The sequence below is a fragment of the Capsella rubella genome, unplaced genomic scaffold (genome assembly GCF_000375325.1).
Source record: "Capsella rubella cultivar Monte Gargano unplaced genomic scaffold, Caprub1_0 scaffold_2, whole genome shotgun sequence".
NCBI classification, from domain to species: Eukaryota; Viridiplantae; Streptophyta; class Magnoliopsida; order Brassicales; family Brassicaceae; genus Capsella; species Capsella rubella.
Genome location: NW_006238922.1, coordinates 4,178,931 through 4,198,334, shown reverse-complemented (window position 1 = coordinate 4,198,334; position 19,404 = coordinate 4,178,931). Strand labels below are relative to the sequence as shown.

General features: G+C 32.6%; 4 protein-coding genes across 5 annotated transcripts; 3 read left to right on the top strand and 1 right to left on the bottom strand.

The window, feature by feature from the left end:
• Positions 1-7,672: 7,672 nt before the first annotated feature.
• On the top strand, positions 7,673-8,847 carry LOC17895574 (protein FANTASTIC FOUR 1). Its single transcript, XM_006302589.2, has one exon. It carries the CDS (start codon positions 7,807-7,809, stop codon positions 8,644-8,646), a length of 840 nt encoding a protein of 279 aa, XP_006302651.1. The 5' UTR covers positions 7,673-7,806; the 3' UTR covers positions 8,647-8,847.
• Positions 8,848-10,943: 2,096 nt separating this feature from the next.
• LOC17896502 (rRNA-processing protein fcf2) lies at positions 10,944-12,709 on the top strand. Its single transcript, XM_023787342.1, has 6 exons — positions 10,944-11,115; positions 11,307-11,531; positions 11,622-11,682; positions 11,773-11,850; positions 11,961-12,073; positions 12,418-12,709. Exons 2-6 carry the CDS (start codon positions 11,311-11,313, stop codon positions 12,506-12,508), a joined length of 564 nt encoding a protein of 187 aa, XP_023643110.1. The 5' UTR covers positions 10,944-11,115; positions 11,307-11,310; the 3' UTR covers positions 12,509-12,709.
• A 178-nt stretch (positions 12,710-12,887) lies between these two features.
• LOC17896523 (UPF0603 protein At1g54780, chloroplastic) lies at positions 12,888-14,843 on the top strand. The gene is made up of 3 exons (XM_006302485.2): positions 12,888-13,340; positions 13,434-13,626; positions 14,489-14,843. Exons 1-3 carry the CDS (start codon positions 12,921-12,923, stop codon positions 14,734-14,736), a joined length of 861 nt encoding a protein of 286 aa, XP_006302547.2. The 5' UTR covers positions 12,888-12,920; the 3' UTR covers positions 14,737-14,843.
• Positions 14,844-14,845: 2 nt separating this feature from the next.
• On the bottom strand, positions 14,846-17,452 carry LOC17896273 (GDSL esterase/lipase At1g54790). 2 transcript variants are annotated; one of them, XM_006302333.2, is made up of 5 exons: positions 17,195-17,452; positions 15,866-16,069; positions 15,595-15,761; positions 15,250-15,520; positions 14,846-15,155 (listed from the first exon to the last, which is right to left on the bottom strand). In XM_006302333.2, the coding sequence occupies exons 1-5, from the start codon at positions 17,430-17,432 to the stop codon at positions 14,887-14,889; spliced, it is 1,149 nt and encodes a 382-aa protein (XP_006302395.1). In that variant the 5' UTR covers positions 17,433-17,452; the 3' UTR covers positions 14,846-14,886. The 2 variants fall into 2 exon arrangements, with proteins under 2 accessions (XP_006302395.1, XP_023643109.1); XM_023787341.1 differs by lacking the exon at positions 17,195-17,452 and adding an exon at positions 16,161-16,474.
• Between the last annotated feature and the right edge of the window lie 1,952 nt (positions 17,453-19,404).

Here is a 19,404-nt window from a genome sequence, read left to right as displayed (position 1 = left end):
GCTTAGTAAAATACAAAATATAAAAATATTTATTATATTTCCAAAAGTATAAATAATATTTCATTTACTATAAATAATTTTTGTTTTTTGTTATTTATTTATATGGTGTATATAAGGAGTATAATATAATAAATGAATATATTATTTTCAATATGAAAGTATTTTATTCTTGTTATATATATATATATGTATATTTTTTTAGGTAATTAAATCTTCACACTTAGATATTGTTTGTTAGAATCATAAAATTTAATTAGATCTCCGAAAATAAATAATCAGAAAACTAAACCAATATTGTATTGTTTTGATTATTAGAATATTTTCTAAAACTGAGATCTCTTTGTATAAATGCTATTTCTAAATTTAAATTTGTCAGTATTATTTCCAAAAATATAGTTTTCAAATATAAGTTTTCGGAAGTTATTTTAAATGCTAATTTTTATTAAAACTTTACAATTAATAATTGTGTTCTTTGAAAATTTATATATTTTAAATATTCATATTTTCATTTTAAAATGGATAATTAAATCGTAGCCTTTAATACTGTATTAGGAAACTTTAATATTTTGGGTGGGTATTTAATCATATTTCCAAATGATTAACCATTATATCAAAGATTACAAACTTATTTGGTAATTAGAATATTATCTAAATATTAAGATCTTTTTTAGGTGATGAGAAACGTTATTACCTTAAAATGTGCAATTGTTATTCACCATTTATATTTAAATATACACAATTAATTTAGATTTCTAAAATATGCATGTATCATTATTATAGTTTCCTAAATAAGGGGAATTTTTAGTAATTGAATTTTTTTTTAATAGTTAATGTCCATATCCAAATTTTAGTCCAAAAATTAAGTATCCATCATTTTAATTTCGGGTTATTTTTCTGTTTTTAACCCGACCCGAAAGTACTTTTGTACTTCTATTTTACTATAGTAGGGATAGATAATTTGGGAAATTTGACCATAATTTTGAGATGTGTACTTCTCTTTTTAATATATAAAAAGATTGTATTTTCATTCGTCAGACCATTAAAAAATGTTAACTTAACAAAGATAAACGATATACAGTAAAACCAAACCGCAGAAAAGCAGATAAATATTTCGGCCGCTAGCTACACATTTTGCAAATAGCCTTGCCCAATGGTATTTATTTTACCGTCCCAAAAAGATGATAAAGAGTAAATAAATTGATAAACTCATAGTTAGAAGTTAGAACCATGGCCTGGTGTTACGTTTGAAGAGGTTGTTGCCATATGTTGACGAAATCATCTCTTTGAGAAGAGGATACTGCAGCATCACAAAGATCGTGACGGGTAGGCAAGCCAGTGGCAACACCGGAATCACAAGCAACGGCATCTTGCGTAACATTGTGAAAAGTGCAGTGGAGAAAGCCACAAGCATGGCTGCTATGGAGAAAAACATAATGGAGAGACCCAAAATCATCTTTTTGGGCAGTGAGACGAGGAAGTCATCAAAAGAGTACCTTGAGGTTAGGATAGTGAGAAATATGAGGACAGAGGTACATGAGGCAAAGAATGACAGTGTGTCCGCAACTGTGAAGATCATGAAACGAGAGTCTGATAGATGGAGAGGGTCCCCCGATGATTCATCTGTCCCTCCAGGGACCGTGAATATGGCTTGGAATGTAACTGTTGCAATGAGAGCTGCGACGAAGCTACATGCAGAAGCAGTGTATTTCATCCATTCCTCTGCTTCTTTCCGGAGTGGCTCATGAGCTTCTTCGAATACCTGACGTGGCTTCAATCCTCTCCGATTGTACAATGTGGATGTTGTTTCTGGCACTAGGTTCTCCACTTCCTAAATTACATTTGAAATACCAAAGGAAATCAATTTTGCGACGAATCATCCTGATGGACCTGATCACATTTCGCTACATATATATATTATACATATTAAAAGTATTAATCAATCAGTATCGATGTTCTGCATTTCCAAATCCCCCAATCTGTTCTTTCTTTTTTTTTCTTCTGAACTAAATGTACAGTAAAACCTCTATAAACTAATAAACACTATAAATTAATAAATTTTGCTAATACCAAATCGGACCAAAAATTGATAAAATTCGATAAGATAATAAGATAATAATTTTTTTGAAATTCCTATATAAAATATAGTCCCAATAATATCAATATAATTCCGCCAATTGGAACTGATCGACTTTTGTTGGTGCACACGCGAGTGAAAAAAATCTCAAATCCAAATATTTTTCAAAATAGTGAAAAGTTTTGTTTGTTGTTAGATAAATAAAAAGAATATGGGAGAAGAAAAGAAAAAGATGAGAAAGGGGCAAAAGTATCTTTTTATTATGCTTTGTGGCAGGCGGAAAAATGCTGGAAAAAAAAATGTTATAACTCAAATGGCAAGAGTTTAATTATGTAAATATTATTTTGTTGTGGATAATCTTATTATTGTTGTTATTATTAATATATCATAGCTGATAGCTATTGGTGATCAACGTGTAATTCTTTTACTTTTGACCTTGATTGAATTTTTGCATTGTTTATATCCACTAGCGGTTGTTGGAACAAAAAATATAACCAACATCCATAAAAATATAAATAACCGAGTTATCAATATATTTTAGCACCACTCGATTAACTCAACACAAATAAAAAATATCCAAATTTAATTGAATAGTTGACTTTGCTCGGTCAAAAATAATTGAATCCGCTAAGTTTAACCTCGGCGTTCGTCAAGTGGCCAACAAGAAGATACACGGATAGATATCAAATCTACTCGAATTGTTTTTTTTTTTCTACTCGAATAATTGTTTATCAAAAAATAAAGAAAACAATCAATACAATAAAAAGAATATTGTTTGTTACGTCATTTTCATAACTCAAAAGTATTTTCTGCTATTTTCCCAAAACTTTACCATAATGCCAGTTTATCTATTTGTTGCATTGTAACAAATGACGAAATTACTTTCGTAGAAAAAACAGAAAAAGAAACAATAGACGAGATCTGATAGACCAAAATTGGTTGGTCGAATCTTATCCATCAACTCGACAGACAAGCGTATAGTTTATTGTGGATAACATATTTCATAAACACATTACTTATGGTCAAATCAGTTGTGGCTTCAAAAAATTTGTATGATGGAATAGATTATTTAGTCAAGATGGAAAAGTTTGGTCCATCAAAACTGGTATGCTAGATCTGATCTATCAAAATTTTTCCATTGGAGATGCAACATATAATTCCGCCAATTGGAACTGATCGACTTTTGTTGGTGCACACGCGAGTGAAAAAAATCTCAAATCCAAATATTTTTCAAAATAGTGAAAAGTTTTGTTTGTTGTTAGATAAATAAAAAGAATATGGGAGAAGAAAAGAAAAAGATGAGAAAGGGGCAAAAGTATCTTTTTATTATGCTTTGTGGCAGGCGGAAAAATGCTGGAAAAAAAAATGTTATAACTCAAATGGCAAGAGTTTAATTATGTAAATATTACAAAATAAAAGGTTATAACTTATAACCCCAAAAAGTATTTCAAAATATTAATATAGATAATTTTATAATAAATAAATTTTAAAACAAATAAGTTCATATAAAGATATGGGAGAAATAATTGATTTATTAGGAGAGATTTTAGGAAATTTTGTTAAATGTAATAAATATTAATTATAGTTCAACAATTTTATTATGATTTAATTACATAATTTACTTTTTTGATATTTATTCAAATGGCAAGGTTTTAATTATGAAAATATTACAAAAGAAAATGGTATAATCCAAAAGGTACTTCAAAAATGTTAAAATAGACGAGATATTAACATGCGGGACAATTTTGTTTTATATAAAAACTATATATTTTAAGTTAATCGATAAAAGTTTGGGAGATTTGCAAAAATAACATTTTTACGTTACCCTTTTGTACAAATACGCTCATTTGGTGTCCATTTTTAAATATACCATATTTTCTGTAAAAAATAAATAAATTACTCTCCTTTTAGTTGAACCCATGATGAATAAAGAATTATTCCGTCCAACAAAAAAATATTACTTCCGAAAATTTTCCCGCCAAAAATTTCAGACAGAAATTTTCCCGCCAAAAAAATTCCTAAAAACCAATTTTGCACCAAAATATTTCCGCTATTCCTTAAAAACATTTTTTCCCTAGAAAAAGGGAAAATTACCTACTCTACCACGTTTTCAAAAAAGGTTTTTGGAAATAACATTTCTAACAACCCATTACCGCATATACCATTTCTACTTTTTTGGACCTTTTTACCCCTTATCCAGCTTCTGCAAAAAGAACAGACATGTGACCGTGGACAGGCACATATATTCAAAATAAATATAAAACTTTCTGACAAAATTCAAAATATCAGCTACAATTAAATAAAAAGAGAAAAACACAAAAAATACTGTAGATCAAAAAGCAAAATTATAAAACCTTTCCTCTTCCAATTTACCCTAGCCGTAACTGTAACTATCTCCACTTTTCCTTTAACACCATTCTTTTCTTTTCTTGTTCACAACCTCTTCGATAGCGACCGACTTGGTAACGTTTCAATGATTCTCTAGTACAATCTTTTACTCACCAAATGCCCCTCCAGCGAGAAACAAGAGCGACAAACATCGCTTCGACCAAGGAGCTGGTAAATGTTTGTCCACGAATAAGTTTGTGTCCATCATACGATGAAAAACAAGAGCGACGAACATTGCTTTGACCGAGGAGGTGGTAATTTTTTGTCCACGAATAAGATTTTGTCCAACGTATATATAACTAGTTATGTGCATAGACTAACTGTCCATATGTCCATATGGTCATCGTAAATAAACATCATTTCTGCGTTTTATTGTTGGGTTGGGTTTTTAAATTACTGTTCATGGTTTAGATTTGATAACTAAATAAAAATGATTTTGGTTTGGGTTTTTAAATATGTTGTTAGGGTTTATATCTGATAACTAAACAAGAAAGATAGACAACATTGTGGACAACAAGAACAATATCATGGACAACAAGGACAATACCGTGGACAAAACCATAGACAAACGAAACATCAAAAAAGTTAGACAACATCGTAGACAATAAAGGATATCTCTATCCTTCAATAACAACTTCTCTTTATATGTCTCTTAAAAGAAAATATGAGAGTTGGAAATAAGAAGATAAGAGGTGGTGATAAAAGAGATAGGCAAGCGGAAATCAAGGAAACTATAAAGAATTCATGATGTTTTAAGAAATGAGATGAATCAAATTAAAATAACGTATCATCCAAGAGAATCACCATGAAATTTGGGAAACAGTTACTATGTTTTTGAAAAGAATGACATTTCAACATAAATAATAGCGTGTTATATGTTAAAATTAAACTAAATAGCATATTACATGAAAACTTAACGTATTAATAATAAATATTTACAAATATCGTTTGTAATTCCAAAACATAGCATGTTACAAAAGAAAATGATAAAAATAAGAGAGAGAGAACGGATGAAAGAAAAGAAATCTTGTGTAAGAAACGTAGAATACTATAAGTGTTTATTTAATTCTGAAAGAAAATATGTAATATATAAAATGAGTATAAGAATAATTATAACTGAAGAGAGAAAATGCATTTTGACACCATGGTTATTTACAAAATTATTTTCACATCTGTAGTTATTCTGTTCATATTCTCAACTAATAAACCATTTCTCTTAATTATTTATGACCCTTATCACTTATCCTTTTTTTAGAAAGATTATTGATCGAATTTACGTCTACAAATATTTTTATCAATAGCTGTGCTAAACGTGGCTACCTGATAGGTTTTTGAAAGATCGAAAACAAATGGACGACTATTTTTAAAGACGAGTGGAAAACATGTTTGTCAGTATGACACAAGGAATACATGAAAAAAGAAAATGTTTTGCAGGCGACTATCTTTTAGATGAGGTTTTTAAACAAAGGAAAATTAGCAACAAACCCCATTTAGGAAAATAAAAATTCAGTTTTATTTAGAAATTGCATTTTCTTGCAAACTTTTGTTCTGTTAGAAATAGAAATGCCTTTAAATAAAACAAAAATGAATACAGAAGGTAAACATAAAAAATCATTTTAATAAGAAAATTGTTATAATAAAAAAATGTAGTAGAATCTAATTTTATTATATCTTTTGGATATTTTTCAATATAATATTTAAAAATCTTTGTAATTTGACTAATTACAATACTGGGCCAGTATTATACTGGCATTCTCGCAATTAAAAGGTACTATAAGGTTATAATGAACTTAAAAATTTTACCGTGCAAATAATTTTAATTTGTGTACTTTGAAATCATGTTGTCAAGAATTCTTAGCCAATTATTCCTAAAAACAATTTGAAGGAAAAACAGAAAATGGGTTAATTAGCTTAGAGCATCTTTAAATGGATAAGTGGGAGGATGGTGCTTAAGAGTTTTAAATTATTATAATAATATAAGAGGTTAATTTAAGAACCAAAGTTATAGAGTCCATTATTGTTTGAACCTCAAGAAACTTAACCATTAAACACATAAAGGTCGGATTTAAAGTATATGATAAAATGTGTTACATTTTTTTGTTTATTTAAAAATAAATTATATTTTTTTAAAAATTCCAAATTGACCAATAAGGAGGAAGTAAAACCTTACTTTTATGTGTATGATTTCAAACAATAGAATTTTCATATACATAAATAAAATATTAGAAAATACTATAGCTAAAAAGTATGAAATTAAATATGCTATATTATTTATCGAATGGACCAAAACATAAGAAAGGGTAAAATATATGTCATATTATATCTTATAAATGCTATGTTATACTAAATTAGGAAAATGTTTGTTATTTGTATGTAATAAATTAAATAGTATGTAATGGCTAAGGAATTTATAGCAAAGTCTATTGATTTTTTTAACTTATAAAAATAAATGTTGAAATATTTGGTTTTAAAAAAATGGCACATGTCACAAGGAGAGATGACACTAGACAGCAGTTATTTCATAAAAAGCAGTTTAGCATAATTTACCCCAACATATATACTAGTGACCTTCGCGCGGGTTTATGTTACCCATTAAATTCTAATTCTATTAAAATTCAATAACCATTTTAGTTTTTTTAATAAAGGGTATATATTTTTCTGTAACTATTTTAGTTTACCATTTTTATTTGGTGATATGGTTTTCGAATTACTAAAAACATTATTTGTTGAAACTACCTAAATAAAACCGTAATTTGTTTACTATCAATAATTGCGCATGGCATATTGACATTGGTGAAAGAAAGGACGGTAGACAGTGAAAACATACTTAACAAATTATTCTATCGTCCGTTAATACTTTTAAAACATGTCAATATTAGATTAACCTAAACTCAAAATAACAAAACACAATAACCAATCCTCCCCACCTATAAATAGCCAAGAACACATGATATAGGTTTTGCATAATCAATCAATCTTCTTAGATATTTAAAATGGGTAAAACAAATTGGTCAATTTTTCCTCTTTTAAAATCTAAAAACAAGAAAGATAAGGGTAGACAAATCAAACCAATAAAAAGAAGTGAAAGAGATTGAAGTGTGAAGCAAAATCTGACGTGTGAGATATCTTTATACGTTCCTCTTCTAATCTCTACAGATCATATGGTTCGGTGGCACCTTTATTCACCAAGCAAAAACACCGCTTCTATTCAAACATCTCTTTTTCATTTTCTTTTTCTAGATCTCTTCTATTATAATAAACAAAAAGGTGTAATAATGATTCATCAATCATCAGAATAATACAAAAATAAGGGAGAGCTCTCTCTCTCTCTCTTGTTACCAAAGATGAGCTTCTACCAAAGAAGCTTTCACTCTTGCCTTGACAAGACCAACAACACCAAAAAGATGTTGTTTGAGTACTCCGGTCTTGGACATGATGAGGTGAATCGTTTGATGTTGTGTACGGAGTATCTAGGGTTTGAGAGTTATGACATGAGGATGTCTGAGAATGAGGTGGAGGACAAGATGAAGTGTTGTCCGGAGGTGGAGAATGAAAGGGTCGAGACCAAGAGGAGGAAGATGGAGGAGAATGTGGTGGCCCGAGAGGGGAAGAGAGAGTTTCCTCCTCCTCTATCGACGTTGAACGGCTTAGGGCAACGGTCTTTTTATCTCCGGCCGGTGAGGAAAGACGGTAGATTGGAACTTACGCAAGTTATGATCGATCGACCAGAGATTTTTCATGCTTCACGAGAAAATGGACGGTTGAGATTACATCTTGTCGATAGTGCTTATTGTGATCCTGAAGAAACTGTGGAGTTAGAAGATGAACCTAAGGGTCTAGATAATGAGCACGAGGTCGGCGAGATTAATGAAGAAGACAATGATGCTACAAGTGATGATGATCAAGTGGTGGATTTATCTATGATCAATGATGACAATGGTACAAGAAGTTGGATATCTAGAAGTAGTCATGAGGTTTCGGTGAATAGTAATGATGTTGCACATATCCATGATGACCATGTCCATGACACAAGAGAATGGTGTTACAAGAGTTGTTATAAGATTATGGCAAGTATGAGCCATGATGAGACCAATCATCATCATCATCATATTCATCCATACCATCATCATAATAGTAACAATAACATGCATGTATGGACCGGGGCGTACGTGAAGACCAGGTGAAGTTATCAATGTTTTACGTGGCGGCTTGACAGCTATTTTTGTTCTGGAAGCTTTGTATGTTTAAAAAATTATTCGAAAAGTCAAAGTTGAGTCACATATGATAACGTGTGAGTGTATATGTCGAGTATTATTCGTTTAAGATGCTTATGTATATGACTTCTACAATTGAAACAGACATCTTGTTACAGTTACGCTTCAGTATTCATATTATTCTAATGTTGACTAGAATATTTTTTGAGAAATGCCCTGAAATAGTAATATAGTATATTAATCTAAGTTTTACATGCCCGTTACGTTACATGCGAAAAACTCATTTTAATATTATTTTTGAGATTTTCTATTTTTATTTTGTAATTTCTATCATTTAATGTTGAATCAAATACACATTAGCGATTTTTGGTGATGGCATTTGTGGATTTGCCATTTTTGTTGAAATTTTATGAATTTGTTATTTTAAAAGTTAAAAAAATATGATTAAATATATATGTGTTTTATTTGTTACGCTTGGGTTTAGTAGATTATAATTGTCTTTAGAGTTTACTGTTTACTATAATACGATGAAATTATGGTATTACAAGATTTGAAATTTTTTTAACTTTTTTTTCTTGAAAAGTTTAAAAATAACAAATTTATAAGATTTTATCAAAAATGACATATTCATAAAATTTGCCCTAAAATGGTATTTTCGGTAAAATAAAAACTCTTTTAGTGTTATAGAATCGAACTTAGACAAATCTATGCATGGTTGTTAATCAGGAAAAGATCGAGGAACTATATAGAAAAACAAAAGGCAAATATACATATATAATGTCATTGGTCTCATTACTGATCGGTCCAATTGTTGTTGGTCGTTCACACGTGTGACGTTGTCCGAAGCCGACAGTTGAAAATTGGAATATTAATGTTGTCAGGATCTGAAAGCATTTATAACACTCTCATTTCCGACCACAATCGACGACAGCTCACAGGACTATAACTATAAGACAGATATAATCACACCTACAAGGTACAATGCATATTGCAAAGTTCTTACTTCTTAGGATTCTTTGAAACGATTGTGAACTGAAGTAAAGCTTCGACGGGTTATGATATGAGGCATTGAATTTTGGAGAAGAAAACAAAATCTTTAGAAAGAGTTCGTAGTCCATCAAGGTAAGATGCAATAAGAAAAGTGATGAAGAAAATAATTAACTAGAGGAAATGAGGAATGTTAAGTATGAGTATGACATGACTTGAGTAAGTTCGTAGGATAGCTTTGACTTTGAGTAAAGGAGAATAAATAGAGATTGCATGAAACTTTATAATCTACCGGTTGTCTTAACGGTTGTTTCGTAATTTTTGGAAGTTTTAGAAGTTTAATTGATTTTGGTTAATTTGATAGAATTATAGAGTCCAGATAAAATTGGATAGAAGATAAGACGTGTAAGTGGAATTGGGTAGAGATTGAAAGTATAAGAGTAATTAGGGGTGGACGTTCGGGTATCCATTCAGATTCGATTCTGGTTGTTTAGGTTTTTCGTGTTTTCAGGGTATAGAGAAAAAGGACCCGTTCAGGTATATTTATATTACGTTTTAGGTTCGGATAAACACCCATCAGGTTTGGATGTTTTTGGATTATACGTAAACTCTTGAAATATATTCTGAGTTCAGATCGAATTTTGTTTTTTTTTTTATCCGAACTAAAGGAAAAATATAAGATAATCTAAATATGTTTTTTTTTAAAAATCAATCCAAATTCATCAAACAAATATTGTAAACAATGTACCAAACTAAACAAAGTTATTGTAATGATGAATGAATCAAACCAAACTAAAAAAAAAAAAAAAAAAATTCAAACAATAAAACACTAAATTCAAGGAATATAATAGTATGAACAGAGAATCAAAAGATACCAAAAAACAAAAGAGGAGTAATATATTGAGTGTTATGATTGTGAATAAATAAGTTTGGATTGTTCGGATTCCCATCTCGAATGTTCGGATATATCCAATCGGCTTCGGATACCGAATTCATTTTAACATAAACATCCAATCGGTTATTTTGTATGATTTACACTCAACTCAAACTGCTTACTCCGGATCGGATTTGGGTGTTGGGTGCAGGTATTTTGCCCACCCTTATGGTGTAACCTTGAAACGCTATTGGTCGGAAAAAAAAAAAAAAAAAAAAACCTTGAAACGCTGTATTGCAGAACGAAAGCCCAATTCTTATAAATCAAACATGACTCAAAAGCCCATTTTCAGGCCCAATAACTAATCTCGAAGAAAAAACCCTAAATCCCAATCACCATCTCCCTCACTCATCTCCATCTCCATCAACCTCCATTGATCTCTAACACTAAACCTACTAATCTCTCTGTTCGCTTCCACAGCTTTTGCCTTGTCCAGAAACCCCTTTGTACGAGTTCTCTACAAGCTTATTTGAGCTTATCTGAGATAGTTCTTCGAGTTCTCGACAAGGTGATTTGAGGTAATCTCAAAATTTCTGGGTTTTAGAGTAATTGTAGTTTATGGAATCGAAAAATCAAATTCTTATTACTCTCTGTGTGTTCTCTGCTTCAAGACTTCAAATTTAGTTTCTTTGCTCTGCCCAAGTTGAAGTTTTGATGATGATGGTGATACCTTTATAGGTTGATTGATTAGTTTCTTTATTGATTTCAGAACAATGGCAGAGACTAAACCATTGATTGGTCTTAAATGGGAACCAAAGCTTCCAGGTTTATCATTAGACATGAAAACTGGTTCAAGTTCAATCAAAAGAGCTGAGAGTTCTCTTTGGACATCTAATTCAGAGCTTGTTGATGGTCTTTGTGTTCCACCTAATGATCCAAAGAAGGTTAATAAGATGATTAGAAAGCAAATCAAAGATACTACTGGTTCAAATTGGTAATCTTTGCTTACCCTCGACTCGGATTATATTTACCGGTTTTCGATTGGTGCTGATGTGATTGAAGTTGTATTTTGAACTGTGGTTAGGTTTGATATGCCTGCTCCTACAATGACTCCTGAGTTGAAAAGAGATCTTCAGTTGCTTAAGGTAATAGGTTCTTTGCTTTGTTGTTGTTGTTGTTGTTGTCTAGCTTGGTTTCATCGTTCTAACACCGTTCTATTTGTATCGTTATTGTAGTTGAGAACTGTAATGGATCCTGCTCAACACTTTAAGAAGGCTGTTTCACGATCAAAAATAGCTGAGAAGTATTTCCAGGCAAGTTTCAAGAATGGCAACACTAGATCAAAGACCAGATTTTTTATGTTTCGGGTTCTGTCTTAACACCAACTCTTGTTGTTTCGTTTGTGTCAAACAAAAAACTACAGATTGGTACAGTAATTGAACCAGCTTCAGAGTTCTATGGGAGATTGACAAAGAAGAATAGAAGAGCAACTCTTGCTGATGAGTTGGTTTCAGATCCTAAAACTTCTCAGTACAGGTTAGTTACTACCATTGTTTATTAAGAAACAATGTATAAGAAATGCTTCAATTCTGTATCGTAAACATAGACAGGAGAACGTCTTTTTCGGTTATCTGGTTACAAAACCTTTAGTTTGTGATACGTTTAGTTAAATTCATCTAACTATGGACTTGATAATGGAATTGGACTTATGTGGCTATGTTAGTCTTATAAATTTCCAGCCTTGTTTCACTTCCATTGATAATGGTTTGTGATATTGCCTACGTTTCTGTCAAGTATTATGATAGGTGTTAATATAAGTGTGTAGCTAAACTCATAATCATTACTAAGCGAATGTGTTTGTGATGATTATGGTATTACAGGAAGCGTAAAGTTAAGGAAATCGAGGAGAAGAACAGAGCTGTTACGAATAAGAAATGGAAGAAGGGAAACACAAAGCAAAGAAGGAACTGAATCACAACTTTTGTTAGAGTATGATGATAGTTTTGTGACACATTTTTCAATTCTAAAATATGATCCAATGTAATTCTAGAATATGATCCAATGTACTGGACACACTTTCTTGTGGTGAGCTATAGATTCATCTTACATTGTAATGACCAATGACTCTTGTTGTTTATGGGCTTCGTTTAAAGAATCTGAGTTGCATAATAATGTTTGATAGCTTTTACAATAGTCAACAACAAAGCGCCACGTAGCCAGCTTACTTGTGTTCTGTCTGAACAAAAATGTGGTTGGCCTTGAACCTGAAATAAAAACATTATCCAGAAAATCTAACATTCCGACCAATCACAATCCAATACAAAACACAAGAAAATGTAACAAAATCTCTATCTCTGAAACTCAATTCTCAGGAAAAAAAACAATGGAGACTCTACTCTCGCCTCGTGCACTATCTCCTCCTCTCAACTCCAAGCCGTCTTCGACTCATCAGACCAAACCCACTTCACATTTCTTGTCTCTTTCAAAACCCACCACCTTCTCCGGTCCTAAACTCCTCTCCTCCACCCGGTTCAGTAAACCAGAACCGAGAGATTGGTTAACAGATGCAAAGCAAGGTCTAGCTGCGTTAGCTTTATCTCTAACACTCAGTTTCTCACCTGTTGGTGCTGCTTTAGCCTCTGAGTTCAATATCATCAATGATGGTCCTCCGAAAGATACTTACGTAGTCGACGACGCTGGTGTTCTAAGTCGAGTGACGAGGTCAGATCTTAAGAAGCTTTTGTCTGATCTTGAATACAGAAAGAAACTCAGACTCAATTTCATCACTGTCCGAAAGCTCACTGTGAGTTTTTGTCTTTTTCTTGATCTTGTTCTTGTAAAATTGATTTTTAGTAAACCGGGAGTTAAACCGGAACCGGTTTGTTAATTTTGGCAGAGTAAAGCAGATGCATTTGAGTATGCAGACCAGGTTTTGGAGAAATGGTATCCTTCAATTGAAGAAGGTAACAATAAAGGTATTGTTGTTTTGATCACAAGTCAGAAGGAAGGAGCTATTACTGGTGGTCCTGCTTTTATTGAAGCTGTTGGTGAAAACATTCTTGATGCTACTGTCTCTGAAAATCTTCCTGGTATGGTTGATTCTCTTGGTCTGGTGTAGTATTTATATAGTGTACTGTTAGTATTTTGATGCAGCATCTAGTGCATACAACTAGTTGGTTCTCTTCAATATCGATTTCAATTCGGATTTTTCGGTTTAGTAATCGAAGTAGAACCAATTCTAGTGTTAAAATCGTTTGGCTTGATTTCGGGTTTGGTTTGGATTAGGTTGTAGGTTTTAACCAACATAATAGTAACTATGTTTAATTTGCAATGGTATTGATCAGTGTAGGTGTTAGAATTTTGATGCAGCATTTTAGTGCACAAACTTGTTGGTTCTATTCAGTATCGATTTCAATTCGGATTTTTCGGTTTAGTAACCAATTCTAGTGTTCAAATCGATAGGAATGATTTTGGTTTTGGTTTGGATTAGGTTTTAACCAACATAACAGTAACTATGTTGAATTTGCAATGGAACTGATTAGTGTAGGTGTTATAATTTCGATGCAACATCTAGTGCACAAAACTAGTACTCTTCAATCTCGATTTCGAATCGCTTTTTTTTTGTTTAGTAACCAAAGTAGAACCAATTTTAGTGTTAGTTATCGTTAGGAATGATTTCGGTTTTGGTACCAACATAATAGTAACTATGTTGAATTTGCAATGGAATTGATTAGTGTAGGTGTTAGAATTTTGATGCAGCATCTAGTGCACAAAACTAGTAGTCTTTAATCTCGATTTCGAATCGGATTTTTCGGTTTAATAACCAAAGTAGAACCAATTCTATTGTTAAAAGCATTTGGCTTGGCTTAGGTTGTAGCCAACATAATAGTAACTATGTTGAATTTGCATTGGAATTGATTAGTATTTGAAACTGAATGTATGATTGTGCAGTACTTGCAACGGACGAAAAATACAATGAGGCGGTATACAGCAGCGCGAAAAGGTTGGTTGCAGCGATAGACGGTTTACCAGACCCCGGGGGTCCAACAGTGAAGGATAGCAAGAGAGAATCAAATTTCAAGACGAAAGAAGAAACCGCAGAGAAGAGAGGACAGTTCAGTCTTGTCGTTGGAGGATTACTTGTAATTGCCTTTGTAGTTCCCATGGCACAGTACTTTGCTTATGTCTCCAGGAAGTAAGTAACTCGGTTCACTCTCGTAAACCAAACCGCGAGATCAGGTTATTTGGTTACGATTTCTTGGTAAATTGGTTCATTTGAGCAATATAAGTAAATAATGACAGAAAAGCTAAAGAATGAATGAAACCAATATGATTGTAAACAGCATTTTCTAAAATTTTAAGCTTAGAAAAAATGGCATCTGATCTGAAAACGGCGGATCGGAATACTTCCCGGTTAGTATTTGAGATGACACGAAGTGGTTTGCGGCTTCGGTATAGTGAATTCCATCCCAGTTTATGTATTCAGAACTGTCGTTGCAAGCTTTGGCTGTTAATGATATCCCATCTAAGACTTTAGTTTGGCCACAAGTAATACGGCTATCGTAGTTTAAGGGCGCCCCTCCGACTCCACAACACGCCATTAACGGGTTTTCAAATCCTAAAACAATCAAAATCTTGTTATAACGAAGAACCTCAAGACAGTTAAGCTATATGTAGTTTGGAAGTTCAAATAAAAGACCGTAAAAGCTTACCAAATCGGGAATAGTTAGCGATGAGATTAGACTTGATAGAGAAAATATCAACATAAGTAACATTTGAATCCGGGAACTGGGCTTGAAATTTGTTGGACAGAGCATGTAGTTGAAGATTGAAGAGTTTGGCTGCTTGGTTATGAGAACTAACACAACCAAACTCATCGAGCTTTGTCGAATCTGTCCCAAACTTGGCAATGTTTTGAGCTAAACATCCCAAAGGCCCTGTGTTATGTATCCAGAAGTTTCTGCCACCTTCTTCATATAGCCTCTGCCAAAATTTTCAGAAATGTTTTAGTATAGGTCCGGTTTAAGACGAAACTAAAGCTATAAAAAGTGAGTTACCTTGAGTCCAACTTCAAAAGTTTCAAGAATGGAAGGTATAGAGGCAATAACTTGGTCAAGAGACTTGGAGTAAAATGCACCAGCTAAATCATTTTGGCCTATGTCAATCATGTATAGTCCTTTTGCATAATAATCAACTGGTGGTAAGTACCTTTCATATTTCCTTCCTACCAAATCATTCAAAAAACAAGATTTGCTTCATTTACACATCATATAATATATATACGCATCCCTTACATCTCACCTAACAACATTTTCAAATCAACCTCACCTGTTTTAGATAATAGTTCAAGTGCCCTAGATTTGAACCGGATGAATTGAGATATTTGAAGATCAAAGGAGAAGGGAGAAACCGAGGTCGGGTTAGCGGGAAGAATTGTGGATCCTGCGGCTGCAAAGTTACACCCTTTCTTGAAATTTGGTAAACCTAATGAATCCAAATATGGATTTAGAAATGGCATGTCCATTGCATCCACTGCACAACACAAAAACATATATCAAAACATATGGTATGAAGTGAACACCAAATCAAATAAGCCATTTTAATGAAGAGCAATCATATATACATAGAAAATCTATAATTAGACGGCCGTCGCAATATCTTCCTGAGGGAAGGTTGAAGTAAGTTTGGCCATAGGGAGGATTAACACTTTCAATCCCGGCGGATATGAGATTGCCCGTGTCGGAATTCGAGTCCCCTAAGTTGATGATTGCCGGATATTTTAGGATTGTTGAGAAATATGAGGGGAAGAAGGAAATGAAGATGAAGAGAACAATGAAGAGATTGTTTACTATGAGAGCCATTGAGTTGAAAACAAACGGTCGAGCCATATGTAAGCAAACCAACTATATAAATGGTCGACAACAACTTTGAAACTTTTCGTAAATATTTTATTCATTTGTTTTTAGAAATGTATACTATAAGATTGCTTCAATGTTGCTTCATAAGAAAACTTTTAACGATATTAAATTTGGTACCAAACGGTCTCGTACGTTAGTGTCCTTGAGTTTTCATAAACTTTAGCTAATGAAATTTTGATTGTGTCTTTATTTTGTAATTTTTTTTGGTGGATTGTAATCGGATGGCAATAATCATGTATGTAATTATATAAACTAACATATATAATCAAACGAAGAATTCTTTAAAAATGATATGTAAATTTTGTAATTTTTGTTTGTATTTACAGTTTGCAAATATTGTTTTGATTTTTTTTAAATGAGATTTTATGTTTTAATTCAATCTTAATGGAAATTTTTAATTTTAAAATTAGTGGACTCATGAGTTCTTTTTTTTTTCTTGTAAATTAAAAAGTAGGATGGATGAGTTCTATCTATAGCTTTTTTCTCTTTTTGGTCGGATGTACTAACCTTTCAATATTTAGTAGTTAACCTAACAAAAAATTTGGTATAACATGAGTAACCCTGAATATGTAAGCTCAACATTGTATATACTGGTTAAAATAAAGTTTTTCTTCGATAGATAGTAGATAAAATAAAAACATAACTATTAACCATTAGTGTAAGAAGAGACATATCTATTATATGAAATAAGAAAATGTTGATAACTAAATAGAGGCAATATAAATTTAACAAGACTTACTTAGAAAATCAATAAGAAGACGTCCATCGCAAAATCTTTGAGAAGATGTTTTGAAGGAGCTTTGTCCGTAAGGAAGATCAAGACGAATGCCGAGGCCAGCAACGAGATCGCCGGTATCGGAATTGGAGTCTCCGAAATTAAAAGCAGCAAGATAATTGAAATCAATGGAGTTTGATTTCTTTATATACATGATAAATAAGACAATGACATAGAAGATTTTCATCTTAGTTATGTTCATGAGCTCTCTCTCTCTCTATTTGTTGTTTAAAATTTGGCTTTTGAAATTTATAGTTTCTATTTTGTCGATGTCTTTTCAAATGTGTTGATGCTTTAAATTGTGGAAAGAGGAAAACACTATACAAGCAAGATTGTTGCTTTGAATCTCGCTTGCAAGTCTTACTATCTTTGTCTATATTTTATATGATGACTCACAAAAATACATTTGATCGTTAAGTTAATTACCAAAATTTTGTTACAATGGTTTTTCTTAATCTTATATTAACCTTTTGATGATTTTCTTGAGTTGGAACTTTATCTTTGATAAATAAATTTACATATACAAAATCTTTTTTAAAGAGCGACAAAGTCTATATTCCAATAAAGTTATTCTCTCTATTATTAAGGAGATCAATTAGGAGGGAATGAAGAATGTTTTATTTTTATGATTTCTATGTGATTGGATTGTGGAATAGGAAGAGTGATAAAAGAAAAAGTGGAGATTTGAAAGAAAAGAGAATTCACTAGAAAAATAAAAGAAACTTTTGGCTCTAAATTAATAAGGGAGAATTACTTAGATAGACCACAATTGTATGTTTATTCCTTAAACAGCCAAATTTTTTTTTTATTCCTTAGATGTTTAGTGAGATGGGTGTAATTACAATAAACACCCTTGGTCTGTTTTCACTTAAAAATTGCCACGTCAGATTCGACATGCCACGTCATACCTGAAATTGCCACATCATTATTCTGTCTTTAATGATAAAAGAGGAAGAAACTGAACATTTTCGTCACTATTCACAAACAAAACAAAAAACTGTTTTTTCTCTCTCGAAGCCAACGAAGAACCCTAACTCTCGCCGCTTTTCCTTCTCGTTTCTTCCGGCCGCTTATCCTATTATCAGTGTGTCTCTCTCTTTCTCGTCGTTATTATTGTCGCATTTCTTCTCAACTTGGATGGAGACTTTTCGTTTTCTAACAAAAATAACAGGGAAATACGAAACGTTGTTTACGGCTGAGTTATGGTACATTACGGCTGAGTTATGACACATTGCGGCTGAGTTGTGGTACATTACGGCTGAGTTATATTATGACTTATTGTAAGTTACGGCTGAGTTATGGCGAAAATATTTCTACCTCGGCGATTCCGGCGAAGAACTCTAATTCTCGCTGCTTCTCTCTCTCTCATCTCTTTTGGCCGCTTCGATTCTCAACTCTTGTCGTCATTCCTATCGTATTTCTTCTCAAATTGCGTACATCCAACGTTGTAAGAAAAGAAAAGAGTTCTTGGTCCTCACATGTGGTTCTGTTCATGGTGAGAGTTGCTTTGAAGATGACAATAATGAAGACGAAGAGAGTGAACGGTAAACCTATGGCACTAACTCGTAATCTCATTACTGTCTTGTTATTTTGCCACTATATCGAAATCTCATATCCCATTCTCGAGTTTTGTTTCATTTGTTGCAAAAAAAGGTGTCTATGTCAGATCGGAATAGGCCAAGGAAAAGGCAGAAGACTAAAAAGAATAAGAAAAAAAACTGTTCTTTCTCTCTTGAAGCCGACGAAGAACCCTAACTCTTGCCGCTTATTTTTCTCGTCTCTTATGGCCGCTTATCCTATAATCGGTGTGTCTCTCTTTCTCGTCGTCATTGCTGTCGCATTTCTTCTCAACTTGGGTGGAGACTTTTCGTTTTCCGACAAAAAAACAGGGAAATACGAAACGTCGTTTACGGTTGAGTTATGACACCTTGCGGCTGAGTTATGGTACATTACGGCTGAGTTATATTATGACTTATTGTAAGTTACGGCTGAGTTGTGGTTTTTTTTTGTAATTGTTCACGTACAGGAAAAAATATCTCTACCTCGGCGATTCCGGCGAAGAACCCTAATTCTCGCCGCTTCTCTCTCTCTCATCTCTTTCGTCCGCTTCGACTCATACCGACGATTCTCTCTCTCTCTCTCTCTCTCTCTCTCTCTCTCTCTCTCTCTCTCGG

What these genes read in the sequence shown, in the direction of transcription:
- LOC17896273 (XM_023787341.1), bottom strand. Translation starts at nt 16,425, where the DNA reads ATGGCTCGACCGTTTGTTTTCAACTCAATGGCTCTCATAGTAAACAAT. An exon ending in CTTTTGAAGTTGGACTCAAG is followed by an intron (nt 15,521 to 15,594) that starts GTAACTCACTTT and finishes AAATTTTGGCAG; the next exon opens with AGGCTATATGAAGAAGGTGG. An exon ending in CGCTAACTATTCCCGATTTG is followed by an intron (nt 15,156 to 15,249) that starts GTAAGCTTTTAC and finishes TGATTGTTTTAG; the next exon opens with GATTTGAAAACCCGTTAATG.
- LOC17896502 (XM_023787342.1), top strand. Translation starts at nt 11,311, where the DNA reads ATGGCAGAGACTAAACCATTGATTGGTCTTAAATGGGAACCAAAGCTT. An exon ending in GAGATCTTCAGTTGCTTAAG is followed by an intron (nt 11,683 to 11,772) that starts GTAATAGGTTCT and finishes TCGTTATTGTAG; the next exon opens with TTGAGAACTGTAATGGATCC. An exon ending in CCTAAAACTTCTCAGTACAG is followed by an intron (nt 12,074 to 12,417) that starts GTTAGTTACTAC and finishes ATGGTATTACAG; the next exon opens with GAAGCGTAAAGTTAAGGAAA.
- LOC17896523 (XM_006302485.2), top strand. Translation starts at nt 12,921, where the DNA reads ATGGAGACTCTACTCTCGCCTCGTGCACTATCTCCTCCTCTCAACTCC. An exon ending in TCACTGTCCGAAAGCTCACT is followed by an intron (nt 13,341 to 13,433) that starts GTGAGTTTTTGT and finishes TAATTTTGGCAG; the next exon opens with AGTAAAGCAGATGCATTTGA. An exon ending in TGTCTCTGAAAATCTTCCTG is followed by an intron (nt 13,627 to 14,488) that starts GTATGGTTGATT and finishes ATGATTGTGCAG; the next exon opens with TACTTGCAACGGACGAAAAA.
- LOC17895574 (XM_006302589.2), top strand. Translation starts at nt 7,807, where the DNA reads ATGAGCTTCTACCAAAGAAGCTTTCACTCTTGCCTTGACAAGACCAAC.